The following is a 15,334-nucleotide window of genomic DNA, read 5'->3' on the forward strand; positions in this document are numbered from 1 at the left end:
CACTTTACTAGGAGCTAGAGATTATCTTGTCTGCGCTCTACAGATAAAGAAACTGAGTCCAAGAATATTTAATAATCTGTCTAAAGCACCATTACGCAACACAAGAACAAGGTCTCTGAACAGAAGAAAAGGCAGGCTTTTTCCAGTACTTTATCTTGTCTCTTATGTTTGATATTTCCAAAATGTATTTTAAACCTGATGATTTAAAAAAATACTTCCTTTTCTCAGCCAAATGTGGACTATTATAATAGCTTTCTGTTTGGTTTATCAAATTTCTGTCTTTATATATCTCAAATGTATTCTTCACACTTAATCTTACAAAAACATTGCTTGAATTGAATTGTATCAGCTCCTGCTCATAAACATCTGAAGGATCCCCATTAGCCTCTGAATAAAGATTCTGAGTCTGTGGATTCCAAGATTACAGCTCTTGAGTTTTCAAGATGATTCTTCATCAGTTCTCCGTGAGAAGTCCGTGCCTCAGTTATGAGGCTAGTCACAGCGCGTTGCACACACACGGCTCCTCTCTCTCTCCTTGCTTTGCTTTACGCTGTTCCTTTTCCTTGGCTATGTTTCCATTAATTCTGACTGTTAAGATTTGATCTTTATACAGGCTGAACTCAACACCACCTGCTTCATACTCACACACCCGGAACCTCCCTTCCTCTGTCTTTTCCACAGGAAGGAAAGAGAGTAAGTACCAGGCCCTGCTTCATCCAAACCCATGGCTTAGAATACCACATAGATGGTATTTATATACCTAGTTCTATCTCTAAACCTCTCCCCCAAGTCCAGACTATTACAGCCAACGGCTTTTTGACACTGCCAACTGCAGGGTGGTAGCCGTCTGAAACTTGACACGACTAACACCAAACTCTTAATTTCCCGACTGCAAACCAGACCCTTCTCTGGTGCTGCCTCTTCGTGAATAGCATCCTCGTTCATTTGGTCACTGCTTAGGCCTGCAATTGGAGTTATCCTTGATTCCTCTCCTTCTCTTACACCCTCACCCAGCCCATCAGCAAACCGTCTGGATATATTCTGACTCCAACATTCCCCACACGGGTCACACAACCTCTGGCCTGGTTTAGAGCAATAGCCTCTGAATCGTCTCCCTGCTTCCATTCTTGTGTCGCTTGATCTATTCTCTACCCAATAGTCAGTGTTCCCTTAAAAAATCCAATATCCTTCACAGGATTCCCCATCACACTTGAGAATAAAATCCAGTCTTTGCCGTGGCCTATGTCAGGGCCTCTCTCCTGTGGCCCCTAAGACCCCTCTGGCCTCACCTTTCTCCCCCGACTGACACTGGCCTCCTTGCTGTTCCCAGGGCATGCCTGCAAGGCCTGGCCTCAAGGCTCTTTGTGTCTCATTCTGTCCCCTCTGAATGGAACGCCCTTCCCCAGACAGTCCGTTGCTGGGCCCCTCACTGTATTCACGCCTCAGTTCAGATGTCCCATTCCCAGAAACGCCTCCCTACCCTGTAAAAACTAGCAGCTTTCATCACTTTCTGTCCTCTTCTCCTGCTGTATTTTTCTTGATACCACCTGTTTGTTTTATTTGTTTGATATCACCTACTCATACATGCTCCCTACTGTCAGAGACTTTGTCTTTTTCACTATTGTGCCTTTAACACCTAGAACGGGACCTAACACATAATAGAAACTCAAATATTTGTTGATAAAATAAATCAGTAAGACGTGGAAATGCTTAGCTTGTGGTTGCAGTGTGATTTTCAAAGGCCAGCAAGACAGACATTATGTCCTTTGGTTTACTGCCTCACACGCTAAATTGCTTCCAGACCTCCCAGTTATATTTCCTCATGTTACTGGCCCCCACATTTATCACAGCTCCTTCCTGGCCTCAGTCTGACCCATTTATATATAAAACCCATTACATTTGTCTGCACCACAAAAATCACAAAAGTGGCTTTCATGCTCAAAGACTTTAGAGGGTTTTTTTTTTTATAATGGCATCTTCTGCTTTCATTACCAGTTCCATCTGTCTTACCCTTTGACAAGGGCCCATCATATAGACAAATCTGGTGGCAGTGGTTACAGAATGGGTCTGCTTCCTAAATGTTGCGTGAATAGGTCTCTTCCCAAACCCTCCCTGTGCTGCAACGTGTCGGGACTCTTCTGTTCCGTCCCAGGTTAAGACTCCTCAGGAGGGCCTTCAGTGAGTCGATGGCATTTGTCTTGGGTAGCCCCTTCTCTGTGCCAAGTCCATCCTGCTCATGCTGCTGTCTCCCACTTCAAGTGCTCCTTCATGGACTTAACCATAACCTTGTGAAATCTTGGTTCTATTTTCCTTGACTGCCACTTTCTCCCCATTATCTTGTTACCTCATGAATGTTATTGCCAAAGTCCTAAGAAAATACGTTGAACTGCGCTCAATCATTCCTTTCCTGTTATAATTTTTTTGTTTGGTTTAGCCATCATCTTAATACATGGTCTAACTTGTTCTTTATGGGATATGTGACTTCTAGCAGGTACATACTCAGGGCAAAGTTCTCACACATTTAGGTATGTAGATACTCATAATCCTTTGGTGTAAGAAACTGGACATGCACCTCAACCTCAAAATATACCCTGACATCATGCCCTGTGCAGCTGAATATTTATTTGATTTTTAAAGTTAGTGTTAAGTCAAAATTAATTTTATTGTTGATAGTTATCAGAACCTTGTAAAAAGGACAATTGGTAAAAGTTTCTTTGACTTTATTCCTTAGAGCCAACAGTTTAAATGTAATTTCAAAATAGTCTTGGTTTATACTTCCAGAAATTGGGGCACAGTGACATAGAAGTAGAATAAACCATATGAAAACTGAGTCTTCAGAATAAAAAATATAAACTTCACATTCTTAGAGGAGGCCAATCCCCTTACTATAGGGTAAAAACCACAGTAGCTTTCACTGAGAATAGTCACTAGTCCAAAGAAAATTAAACTTCACTGGTTGATTTTATTCTCTATTTGGTTAGTATAATATGGTTTATGTAACCAATGTCTATTTTTCCTACACTGAACATTTTAGTCAAATGCAATTTGAAACCTTCTAAACCTGGAGAATTGTTTGTTTTGGTATAAGCAAAAATTACATCAAGATGGAAAGGATCTTATCTGAAAAAAATAAATAGTTATCTCTAAAATAAGTTCCTATGTGCTTTTCAACTCAGAAATGACCAGATAATTCAAATAATCACTTTCACTTTTATAAGGCTGCAGATAAGGCTCTGTCCTTTTAACTTATTTATTTATATTTATTTCAGCATAGTACAGGGTACAAATGTTTAGGTTACATAAATTGCCTTTGCCCCACCTGAGACAGAGCTTCAAGGGTGTGCATCCCCCAGACAGTGCACACCGCACCCATTAGGCGTGAACACACCCATCCCATCCCCTCCTCCCCACTCCTGCCTGACACCCGACGAATGTTACCACTATATGTGCACTTAAGTGTTGGTCAGTTAAGTCAGTTAATAGCAATTTGATGGTGAGTACATGTAGTGCTTGTCTTTTCAATTTTAAGTACATTAAAACCCTAGCCTTCCATTGAGGGCTGAGTCCTCAAAACTTAGAAAGTTAGTGAACTCTCAGTCATTCACTTACTTGATCTCTTCCTGATTTATGTGATGTCATGTGACGTTCAAGTTGGGTTCTGTATGCAAAGGTATAACTGCACAGGGAGCAACTAAAGTTATCTTCATTCTTTTCATGGCGATACTTAATGTGTTCTTTCAGAGAGGTAAAGCGTTTATAGCCTCTATCACAATATGGACAGGTGAGTAATTGGGAAAATGCATCTGGTGCTCCTGTAAAAGAAATCATATATTATAAGCTTAAAACATACAGAAAATATTACCAAAGTTTCCACTGAGTCCCTATGCTATGTACCGGATATCATGCTACCCAATTTACATTTGATCCTCAAAACGATACAATCATACTCATTTCTATTTTATAACAGAGAAAATGTGGCTGTGTGCGGTGGCTCACGCCTATAATCACAGCACTTTGGGAGGCTGAGGCAAGAGGATAGCTTGAGACCAGGTGTTTGACACCAACCCAGGCAACAAGGCAAGCCCCTGTTTCTACAAAAAATTAAAAAAGAAAATTAGCTGGGCATGGTGGTATGTGCCTGTGGTCTCAGCTACCTGGAAGGCTGAGGCAGGAGAATTGCTTGAGGCCAGAGTTAGGAGCTGCAGTGAATGTGGTCAAGTCACTGCACTCCAGCCTGTGACAGAGTGAGACCCAGTCTCAAAAAAAAAAAAAAAAATAGAAGAAAAGAAAAACATGAGGCCCAGCAAAAACGTTAAATAACTTAAAAGGCACAGAGCCAGAAAATGATGAAGTCAGGATTCAAACATGGGCTGTCTAACTTTCCAGTCACTATCTTCTCCACTAAATTATAATTCTTCCCCTCTGTTGTACGGTTAATTAGACAAAGAAAAATAAAAGTAAAATTAGAATTTTAAGATTACATTTGTAAATGTATACATATTAAAGTGGAATTGTACTCTACAAAAGAATCTTCCTATTGGTAACAATTGTATCATTATTTAATGTTTATTCTTCTGAATTTGAAAATGACACTATGAAGTCATTGTCATCAAAGAGTAAGGGAATTATGGACATATGATTGAGTTCAAACCAGGACGAATGTGTATGGGGTTGGGGGACAAAGAGTGACAGGGGCCAGATCTAGGCCTGGCACATAAAAGCCTCCTATAAGTGATCCTTCTGTTCTTTCCCCTATTGAAATAACTGACAAATCTGTTCTATAATTGCACATGTAGGGATAGATGTAACTTTCAGAAAACAAAAGCATGCTGGATAAATTAGAGTTTACTGAATGAACTATACTTTTACACACAAAACTGTCAAAACCTGACAATCCTAAAATGTAATACTTTGCCCATTATTATTTAACTAAGAGGAGTTTTTCATATCTGACTTATTTGCTAAGTGATATACTATTGTAAATATCATCTCTACTTTCATTTTGAATTCCTTATAGAAAAACAGATACCCAAAGATAATTTCATAAAAATATCCAAATGCTTTATAAACATGTATCACAACTTTATTGAAATTTGAATCCATATAAATTAAATGTCTTTCTTAAGGACCAGTCTGCAAATAATAGACTGAGCACCTGAACTCTAAATAGCTAGTCAATTATACTGAGGGAGGGGCTTTAAGATGGCTGGCTAGAGGCATCGGGTACTCATCTCCTCCACAATAGAACCAAAACAATGAGTAGATAATCACACTTTGAATAGATCATCTAAGAGAGAACACTGGCATCCAACAGAGAAGTGACAGGAACCACCTGAAGCAAAGAAGAAGAGGGAAGCAAGGCAGCCTGCTCTGCCAGGATTGTCTGGGAGCCTGGAGAGGCTTCCCAAATCAGGGAAAGAGTGAGAGACCTCCAGTGGTCCGTGTTTCCACTGCAGACTCCTGCAATCCTTGCTACGGAAGAGACCCTCTTGGGCCCTGAGACTAACATAGGGAGCAACCTGGAGACCATGTGATGGCACTTCTCCAAAGAGGGAGCTCACACTGGGTCCTACACAGCCCCAAGACCTAAGCAGCTACAGGAAGACACTGCTTTGAGAGTCCAGTGGTCCAACAGCCCCTGCATCTCCACATCCCTGGAACCCCAGTGACAGCCCCTGCCCACAGCCACCACCACTGTTGGTGACTGCAGCCAGGGCTGAAGCACGAGCTGTTGGTAATAACCCTGCTACCCCAAGCAGTGGAGCTGAGTGTTTTCATGTGCCCCAAGGACAGACTCCTCCACCTGCATCTGCTGCCACTGTGGGCTACCACCATTGGAGCCAAAGCAGGAGGCACTGGCAGCAACCCCACTGCCCTCTGTAGTGGAGCTGCCATGCATTTACAAGGACCTGAAGACAAGCTACTTTGCCCGCAGCCATTCCGGCTGAAGCATGTTCCCAGATACCTGCCTACAGCTGCTGCCACTAAATGCAACCCCGCCCTCCCCAGTAGTAGGGTCACAATACAGCCACTAGAGCCTCCACCTGGGCATTTTGCCGGGGGCCTGAGGATCACCATGCCCCTTCCTACCACAGCTAGTGTCTCCATACACAACCAGGAAACCTAAGGGCAAGTCCACCTGGCCAGGCTCTGCACTCCGCCCCCAGTACACAGGCAAAGCGCTCCAGGGCCCGAGGATTGCCCAGCCCAGTCAAATGATGCTGGCACCTGCGCACTCCTCCTGTGGCCCTGAGGTCGGGTCCACGCAACCTACCAGTACAATTACACCTGGTAGTACCCACCCACACAAACCACCAGCAGGTCTGCCTAGCCTGTAAACCTGTTACAGCCACCACCAACACCAGTGCAAAGTGCTTGGGAACCAGAGAGTTGTTCTGCCACCGGTACTGCCATTGCCCAACCCATGCCAGCTGTCCAGGGGCCTGAGAACCTGCCCACCCACTTGGCCCACTGCTGCCACTACCAGCACCTGGGCAAGCTGCCTGGAGGCCCAAGAATTAGCCCACTTGGACCCAGCATGTGCCACCCTGGGGCCCAAGCACAGGCATATTTGGCCTTCCACTGCCACCACTGGGGCCCAAGGGCTGGCCTGGCCCACTGGTGCTTTCATTACCAGCAAAAGTTTACCACAGTCTCCACTAACAACCACACCTTAAGCCACCAAGGGAATCACAAATACCACAGATGTTGTTTAGAACCAAAGAAATAATACAGAAGCTACACTACAGCATGTACCCAGAATCAAAGCCAACACCATATTAATAGATAACATCTTTAGGGAAAATCCTCCTCTATGAAAGCAAATACAAAAAATTGGAAGAAGTGACTGTTACACCAGACACACAGATATCAAAGTAAGGACAGAGGAAACATTATAAAGAAAGGAACTATGACACCTTCATAGGAATACAATAATTTTCTGGCAACAGATTCCAATCAAAAAGAAATTTATGAAATCCTGGAAAAAGAATGCAAAATAATGATATTAAAGAAGCTAAGTGAGATACAAGAAAACACAGAAAAACAATACAAAGAAATCAGTAAAACAATTCAGGATATGAATGAGAAATTTACCAAAGAGACAGAATAAAAAAAAAAGAACCAAATAGGAATTCTGGAACTGAAGAATTCACTGAATAAAACACAAAATACATGTGAAAGCTTCAACAATAGACTAGATCCAACAGAAAAAGAATTTCAGAATCTGAAGACAGGTCTTCTGAAATAACCCAGTCAGACAAAAATAAAGAAAGTAAAATTAACAATTATGAACAAATCCTATGTGACATAAAGGATACCATAAATCAACTAAATATTTGAATTTTCATTGTCCCAGAAGGTAAAGAGAAAATGAAAGGGATAGAAAATCTATTTAATAAAATAATAGCTGTAAACTTCCCAAATCTAGCAAGAGATTTAGACATCCAGATAAAAGAAGCTCAGGGATCCCCTGATAGATACAGTTCAAAAAGGTCTTCTTCAGGACACATTACAGTCAAACTGTCAGAAGTCAAAGAAAAAGAGTGAATTCTAAAAACAACAAGAGAAAAGTGTCTAGTCATTTATAAGGAAACCTCCATCAGACTAACAGTGGATTTCTCAGAAGAAACCTTACAGGCCAGGAGAGAATGGGATTCAATGGGCTGAAAGAAAAATCTGCCAGCCAAGGATACAATACCCAGTAAAGTTATCCTTTGTAAGTGAAGGATAAATGAAGTCTTTCCTAAATAAGCACAAGCTGAGGAAATTCATCACCATGAGACCAGCGCTACAGAAATGTTTAAGGGTGTCCTACACCTGGAAACGAAGGGATAATTATTTACCATCATGAAAACACACAACAGTATAAAACCCACTGGTAGAGCAAAAATAAATAAGGAAGAGAAAGGACTCAAATGTTATGACTACAGTAAGCCACCAAACACAATGATAAACAATCAGAGAGAAAAAAGGAACAAAGGATATGTAAAACAACCAGAAATTAACTAGTAAAATGACAGAATTAAACTCTCACATATCAATAAAAACCCTGAATGCAAACAGATTAAACTTTTCACTTAAAAAATATAGAATGGCTGAGTGGATTTTAAAAAATGACCTAACTATATCCTTCCTATAAGAAAATCATCTCACCTATAAATACAGAAAGTAAAAGGAAAAAAAAATAATATTCTGTGTAAATGTAAACCAAAAGTGAGAAGGAGTTATGTCATATAAAACAGACTTTATGTCAAAAAAAGTGAAAGAGACAAAGAAGGTCATTGTATATGACAAAGGAATCAATTCAACAAGAGGATATAACAATTCTAAGCATATGTGTACCCCCAAACTGCAGCACTCAGATATATAAAACAAATATTATTAGATGTAAAGTGAGAGATAGAATTTAATATGATAATAGTTGGAGCCTTGAAACCCCACTCTCAGCATTACACAGAAAATTAACAAATAATCACTGGATTTAAACTGGGCATTAGAACAACTGGATCTAGAAGACATTTACAGAACATTTCATCCAACAGCTACAGAATACAGATTCTCATCAGCACATAGGACATTCTCCAGGACAGACCACTGTAGGACACAAAACAAGTCTTGACAAATGTAAAACAATCAAAATCGTATCAAGTAACTCCTCAGACCACAATAAAATAAAACTAGAAATCAATAACAAGAAGAACTTTAGAAAATGTACAAATACATAGAAATTAAACATGACCTGAATGACCACTGGGTCAAGGAAGAAAAGGTGGAAATTAAAAAATTTCTTGACACAAATGAAAACTGAAACACAACATACCAAAACCCATGAGATACAAAAAAAGCAATGCCAAGAGGAAAGTTTATAAGAGGGAAGTAATAAACACCTATATCAAAAAAGTAGAAAGATTTCCTATCAACAATCAAATGATGTATACCTCAAGGAACTAGAGAAGAACAAATCAAACCCAAAATTAGTAGGTATAAAGAAAGAAATAATAAAGATCAGACCAGAACTAAAATGAAATAAAGACTTAAAAAAACAATACAAAGGACCAACAAAATGAAAGGTTTTTGGAAAGATGAACAAAATCAATAAACTACTAACTAGACTAACCAAGAAAAGAGAGAAGACCCAAATAAAATCACAAACGACAAAGGAGACATTACAACTGATACAACAGAAATACAAAAGATCATCAGAGACTATTATGAGCAACTATACACTAACAAAGTAGAAAACCTAGAGGAAATGGATAAATTCCTGGACACATACAACCTGTGGAGATTGAATGAGAAAGAAGGGGTCGGGCGCGGTGGCTCACGCCTGTAATCCTAGCTCTGGGAGGCCGAGGCGGGTGGATTGCTCGAGGTCAGGAGTTCGAGACCAGCCTGAGCAAGAGTGAGACCCCGTCTCTACTAAAAATAGAAAGAAATTATCTGGCCAACTAAAAATATATATACAAAAAAATTAGCCGGGCATGGTGGCTCATGCCTGTAGTCCCAGCTACTCGGGAGGCTGAGGCAGTAGGATTGCTTAAGCCCAGGAGTCTGAGGTTGCTGTGAGCTAGGCTGATGCCACGGCACTCACTCTAGCCCGGGCAACAGAGTGAGACTCTGTCTCAAAAAAAAAAAAAAAAAAAAAGAAAGAAGGAAAACCTGAACCCACTAATAACAGAGTAATAAAATTAAATCAATAATAAAGTCTCCTAACAAAGAAAGTTCCAGGACCAGAGGGCTTCATTGCTGAATTCTTCCAAACTTTCAAAGAAGAACTAATACAAATTCTCCTTACACTATTCCAAAAAATTGAAAATGAGAGAATTCTCCCTAACTCATTTTATAAGGCTGGCATTACCCTGATACCAAAACCAAAAAAGACGCAACAACAAAAATTCAGGCCAACGTCCCCGATGAATATAGACACAAAAATTCTCAACAAAATACTAGGCAAAACTGAATCCAACAGTATATCAAAAAGATAATATACCATGATCAAGTGGGATTTATCCCAGGAACAAAAGGGTGGTTCAATATACGCAAATCAATAAATGTGACACATCACATCAACAGAATGAAGGACAAAAACCATATTGTCATCTCAATAGAAAGAGAAAAAGCATTTGATAAAATTCAACATCCCTTCACAATAAACAGTCTCAACAAACTAGACATAGAAGGAACATACCGCAACATAATAAAGGTCATATATGACAAACTCACAGCTAATATTATACTGAATGGGGAAAAGCTGAAAGCCTTTCCTATAAGAACAAGACAAGGATGCTCACTTGTACTACTCTTATTCAACATACTACTGGAAGTCCTAACCAGAGCAATTAGGCAACAGAAAGAAAGAAAAGGCATCCAAATTGGAAAAGAAGTCATACTGTCTCTCTTTGAGATGATATGAGTCTAGAAAAACCTGGACTCCACCAAAAAACTCTTACAGCTAATGAATAAATTCAGTAAAGTTTCAGGATATGAATCAACATACAATTATCAGTTGTGTTTCTATACACCAATAATAAACTAGCTAGAAAGAAATGAAGAAGGCAATCTCATTCACACTAACTACGAAAATATAAAATACCTAGGAACAAATTTAACCAAGGAGGTGAAAGACCTTTATAGGAAAACTACAAAACACTGATGAAAGAAATTGAAGAGGACACAAACGGAAAAACATCTCATCCTTGTGGGTTGGAAGAATTAATATTGTTAAAATGATCATATTGCCAAAAGTAATCTACAGATTCAATGCAATCCCTATCAAAATATCAATGTCATTTTTCACAGAAATAGAAAAAAAACAATTCTAAAATTCATATGGAACTAAAAAAGAGCCCAACTAACTCAAGCAATCCTGAGAAAAATGAGCAAAGCTGGAGGTATCACACTACCTGACTTCAAAATATATCATAAGGTTATAGTCATCAAAACAGCATGGTATTGGAATAAAAACAGACACAGACCAATGGAACAGAATAGAGAACCCAGAAGTAAATCCACATATTAATAGCCAATGACAAAGGCATCAAGAACATACACTGGGGTAAAAGATATCCTCTTCAATAAATACAGCTGGGAAAATTGGATACTTACAGGCAGAAGAATGAAACTGGACCCCATCTCTCCCCATACACAAAAACCAACTCAAGATGGATTAAAAACTCAAATGCAAGACCTTATAAAACTACTAGAAGAAAACATAGGAGAAACACTTCAGGACACTGGTCTATGCAAAGATTTTATGGCTAAGATCTCAAAAGCACAGGCAACAAACACAAAACTGCACAAATGGGATTTCATCAAACTAAAATGCTTCCGCACAGCAAAGGAAACAATCAATAGAATGAAGAGACAATCTGTTGAATTGGAGGACAAACTATTCATCTATTAGTCAAGGGACTAATACCCAGAATATACAATGAACTCAAACAACTGAACAAGTAAAAAAACAAATAATCCATCAAAAGTGGGCAAAGGATAAGAATAGACATTTCTCAAAGGAAGACATACAAATGGCCAACAGGTATATAAAAATATGTTCACCATCACTAATCATCAGGGGAATGCAAATCAAAACCACAATGAGATATCATCTCATCTCAGTTAGAATGGCTATTATTAAAAAGATAAAAAATAACAGATGCTGGTGAGGATGCAGAGAAAAGGAAACTCTTGCACACTGTTGTGGGAATGTAAATTATTACTGCCATTGTAGAAAATAATATAGAGTTCTCAAAAAACTAAAACTAGAACTACCATATGATCCAGAAATCCAACGACTGGGCATTTATCCAGAGGAAAGGAAGTCAATATATCAAAGGGATACCTGCACTCCCATGTTTATTGCAGCACCATTCATAACAGCAAAGATTGGAATCAACCTAAGTGTCCATCAATGGATGAATAGGTAAAGAAAATGTGGTATATACACAAAATGAAATACTATTAGACCATAAAAGGAATGAAATCATGTCATTTTCAGCAACATGAATGGAACTGGAGGTTATTATGTTAAATGAAATAAGCCAGGTAAAGAAAGACAAACACTGCATGTTCTCACTCATATGCGGGAACTACAAAAGCTGATCTCATGGAGGTAGAGAGTAGAATGATGGTTACTAAAGGATGAAAACGGTGTGTGTGGAGGAGGTGGGGAATGAAGAGAGGCTGGTTAATTGGTACAAACATACAGTTAGGTAGTACGAATAAGTTCTAATGTTCATTAGAGTTGGGTGACCATAGTTAACAAAAATGTATTTTATATTTGAAAACAGAAGAGAGGACTTGAAATATTCTCAACACATAGAAATGATAAATATTCAAGGTGATGGACATCCTAAATACCCTGACTTGATCCTTACACATTCTATGCATGTAAGAAAATATCACATGTGCCCCATAAATATATATACAAATACTATGTATCAATAAAAAATTAAAAAACAAAATATGTATCAAATATATGAATAAAATCAAATGACCAAAGCTCCACAGTTTATGATAGTATTTTTTGTTACCAGCTAACAAGGCAACTTGAACCAGAGAGTTTTCCATTGGGATGATTCTAACATGACCCTCTTCTTTGGGGATTGGATTAGCTACATGAGGAAACTTTTTGGAAATTGTGTTATGTTTTGTCCACTATGAATTCCCTATTTGTACAAGCCAGTGGAAAAATCAACATTTGGGACCTTTTCCTTGCCAGACACCTAGTTCATCTTATTGATTTTAGCTGGTTACAATGGCAAAAGGCAACATCTACCACCGTGGGTGTTTCATTATTAGAAGTATTGTTTCATTAATTAACGAAATAATATTTTGTTAACAGAAATCACAATGTCATGTGATTTCTATTAAGCTGCTCCTACTCTACAGTGTCAAAGAGCTGTCTGCTCTCATATTTTCTTCATCTTCATTCCTTATAATTACAATTAATAATTATTCCTTATAATTAGTAAACAAAATAATAATCATTATAAAATGACAGGTTGCTCATGATATTTTAACAGCAACTTATTATTTTCATAGATTAATATCTATTGAATTTTCTCACACATATGAGATGAATATATACTTTTAGGCCACTAGCATAAAACAATGAAAAGTAAATCTAAATATTTGGCATAATAAATTATAGAATTAGCAGGTTTAAAAGATAAATGAAAGTTTTTGTTTCTTTTTTTAAAAAACATTGGAATTTTGTTTTTTAAAAAATTTTTTAGCAATGAAGGTTTGTCACGTAGGAAAAAAATGTTTCCTTTTTATAAGTCGTATAATGAAGTTAAGGCAGCAATTCACTACTACTACAAATAAAACCAACCTATGTCTGACCATTTTTTTGAACTATTTATAATTTAAGTATCTGTGATTATGAACATTCTTATGCTTTCAAGGCAAAATTCTTTAATTTTATACCCTAATTTTCCTTTGGTAGGCGACATAAACATTTCAAACTGATAGTACTACTTGATATATAAAACCTCTAAAAAAAATCTCCTATATTTGTTCCCCACTGATTCAAAATTTGTGATTATTCAAACTGTTGGAATAAAGTTTTCCCACTGACAACTTATAAGGAGAGCGTGCAGGAGGGCATGTTTAATCTACCAAAAATTTAAAAGCTTAAGAGCTTTTAAAGATAATCACTTTTTATATGTAAACAAATGGTGTTGGTATGACAGAATATTTATTTTAAAATACTTTATTAGCATTTAATTAAATTACATGAAATACCTGAAAGTAATGAATAAAAATTAACACCATATTCTATAATTCAGACTTTTTATTATACTAATACAGAATAGTTAGCTTCCAAATTTTTAGGATATTATTGTGTTCATTTATGGCAAACTTTACAAGTTTTAACCTTATTAGATCTATGGAATGAAACATTTCTTTGGTTTTCAATTGGGCTTTCTGAAAGTTTTTTGTCACATAAAAATTATACATATATATATATTTAAATTTTCTATTTCCCTTTCATTTCTATTATAATCTACTATTTCTTCTGGTAAAATGGTAACACATTTTCTTTAGGAGAAAAAGAAACAACCAAGAAAGTAGAAATGTTAGACCCTAAGGCATTGGCATTACAATGCCAGTAACTATGAACTTTCAAAATATGCAAACAGCTCAACGAGAGCTAAGATTTAGCTGAAATGCAGTGTCCTCAGGGCTATAGTCTACATTCTTCAGAAACGTGTCCATTTACACTGGAGGAACACAGTTCTAGAGTGCTCTACTACCTCCTTTGTTATCAATTTAGTTACAGAAAATCCTGTCTGTTCTGAAGTGAAACTTCTGGTTTTGTTCTTTTTCATAGCTGATTCCTGACTTAAGGAAGATACAGTTGACGCTCTGCAATGGAATGTTTTGTTTTTTATATCATCCTTCTCGATTTCTTCCAAAAACTTCAAAGTTGATTATTTGAATATTAAACTAAATCTATCCACTCAACTAGGAACCATGGAAAAACAAAACCAAAGTTAGGATCTTAACACTTCAAGGATCCTAAACGTTTCAAGGAACTTCCTAGTCTTGATACAGCTCTTGCATAAAATTTCTTATAGGAACATTTTTATGCTATGCTATTTTCATGTGTTTATAGTGTGTGGGTGGGCAGAATGACAGCCTATTTCCTTTCAGAAGAGTCTGAACACATTTTTATTACATTTTCCCTGCTCTATACACTGACTGTTCATATCAGAGAGGACTAAATCAGATATAGAAAATCCATTATTTCCAGTTTCATATGTTTTGAACCAGACAACCATGTTTTGTTTGCTTAAAAAAATAGTGGAAAAGAATGAAAGGGCAGTAAGATTCATCCTAGTTCTCATTTCTGCTGCCTGATGCCATGTAAATAAATGGAAATTGATGTCCAAGTGCTGTTCTAAGCATTTCACATGGAGTGGCATTACCACTATATACACAAGCAGCCAATAATTTATTCTTGTACTGTTACCATGGACAATGTCCTATTAATAAAACAGATTACTCTCTATAGGCACCTGCAATAAATTTTGGTCCTCAAAAATGTTCCCTATAGAATAGATTCCCATAATAGAGTAATAGAAATAACGGAAATGATGGTGTTTTATAGAGGGAAGGAAAAACAACAGTTAAGGTCCATTTACCATTTTCATCGTGACCACTGGCTTCTGGTGTGCCTTGCCTCTGGTCCTCTTCTGGTGCCTCAGGATAAATGACAGCAGTGTCTTGTTGCTGCAGGAACTCTTCAACGTTAGGATCATGGTTCTGCTCATTTTCTGCATCTGAGTCGCATTCATCATCTTTTACTAAAAGAAATGCATACTTTATG

At 37.7% G+C, this 15,334-nt stretch overlaps 1 protein-coding gene across 6 annotated transcripts in view; it reads right to left on the reverse strand.

The window, feature by feature from the left end:
* ZEB1 (zinc finger E-box binding homeobox 1) overlaps positions 1–15,334 on the reverse strand; it is a 213,579-nt gene that overhangs the window by 11,309 nt on the left and 186,936 nt on the right. For all 6 annotated transcript variants that reach the window (XM_045554060.1, XM_045554053.1, XM_045554098.1 and 3 more), the window contains 2 exons: positions 15,150–15,311; positions 3,610–3,812 (listed from right to left, as the gene is read on the reverse strand). In XM_045554060.1, coding sequence (XP_045410016.1) covers positions 3,610–3,812; positions 15,150–15,311 — 365 coding nt within the window. The remainder of the gene's footprint in view (positions 1–3,609; positions 3,813–15,149; positions 15,312–15,334) is intronic.

This window comes from Lemur catta, chromosome 1 (genome assembly GCF_020740605.2).
Source record: "Lemur catta isolate mLemCat1 chromosome 1, mLemCat1.pri, whole genome shotgun sequence".
NCBI lineage: Eukaryota > Metazoa > Chordata > Mammalia > Primates > Lemuridae > Lemur > Lemur catta.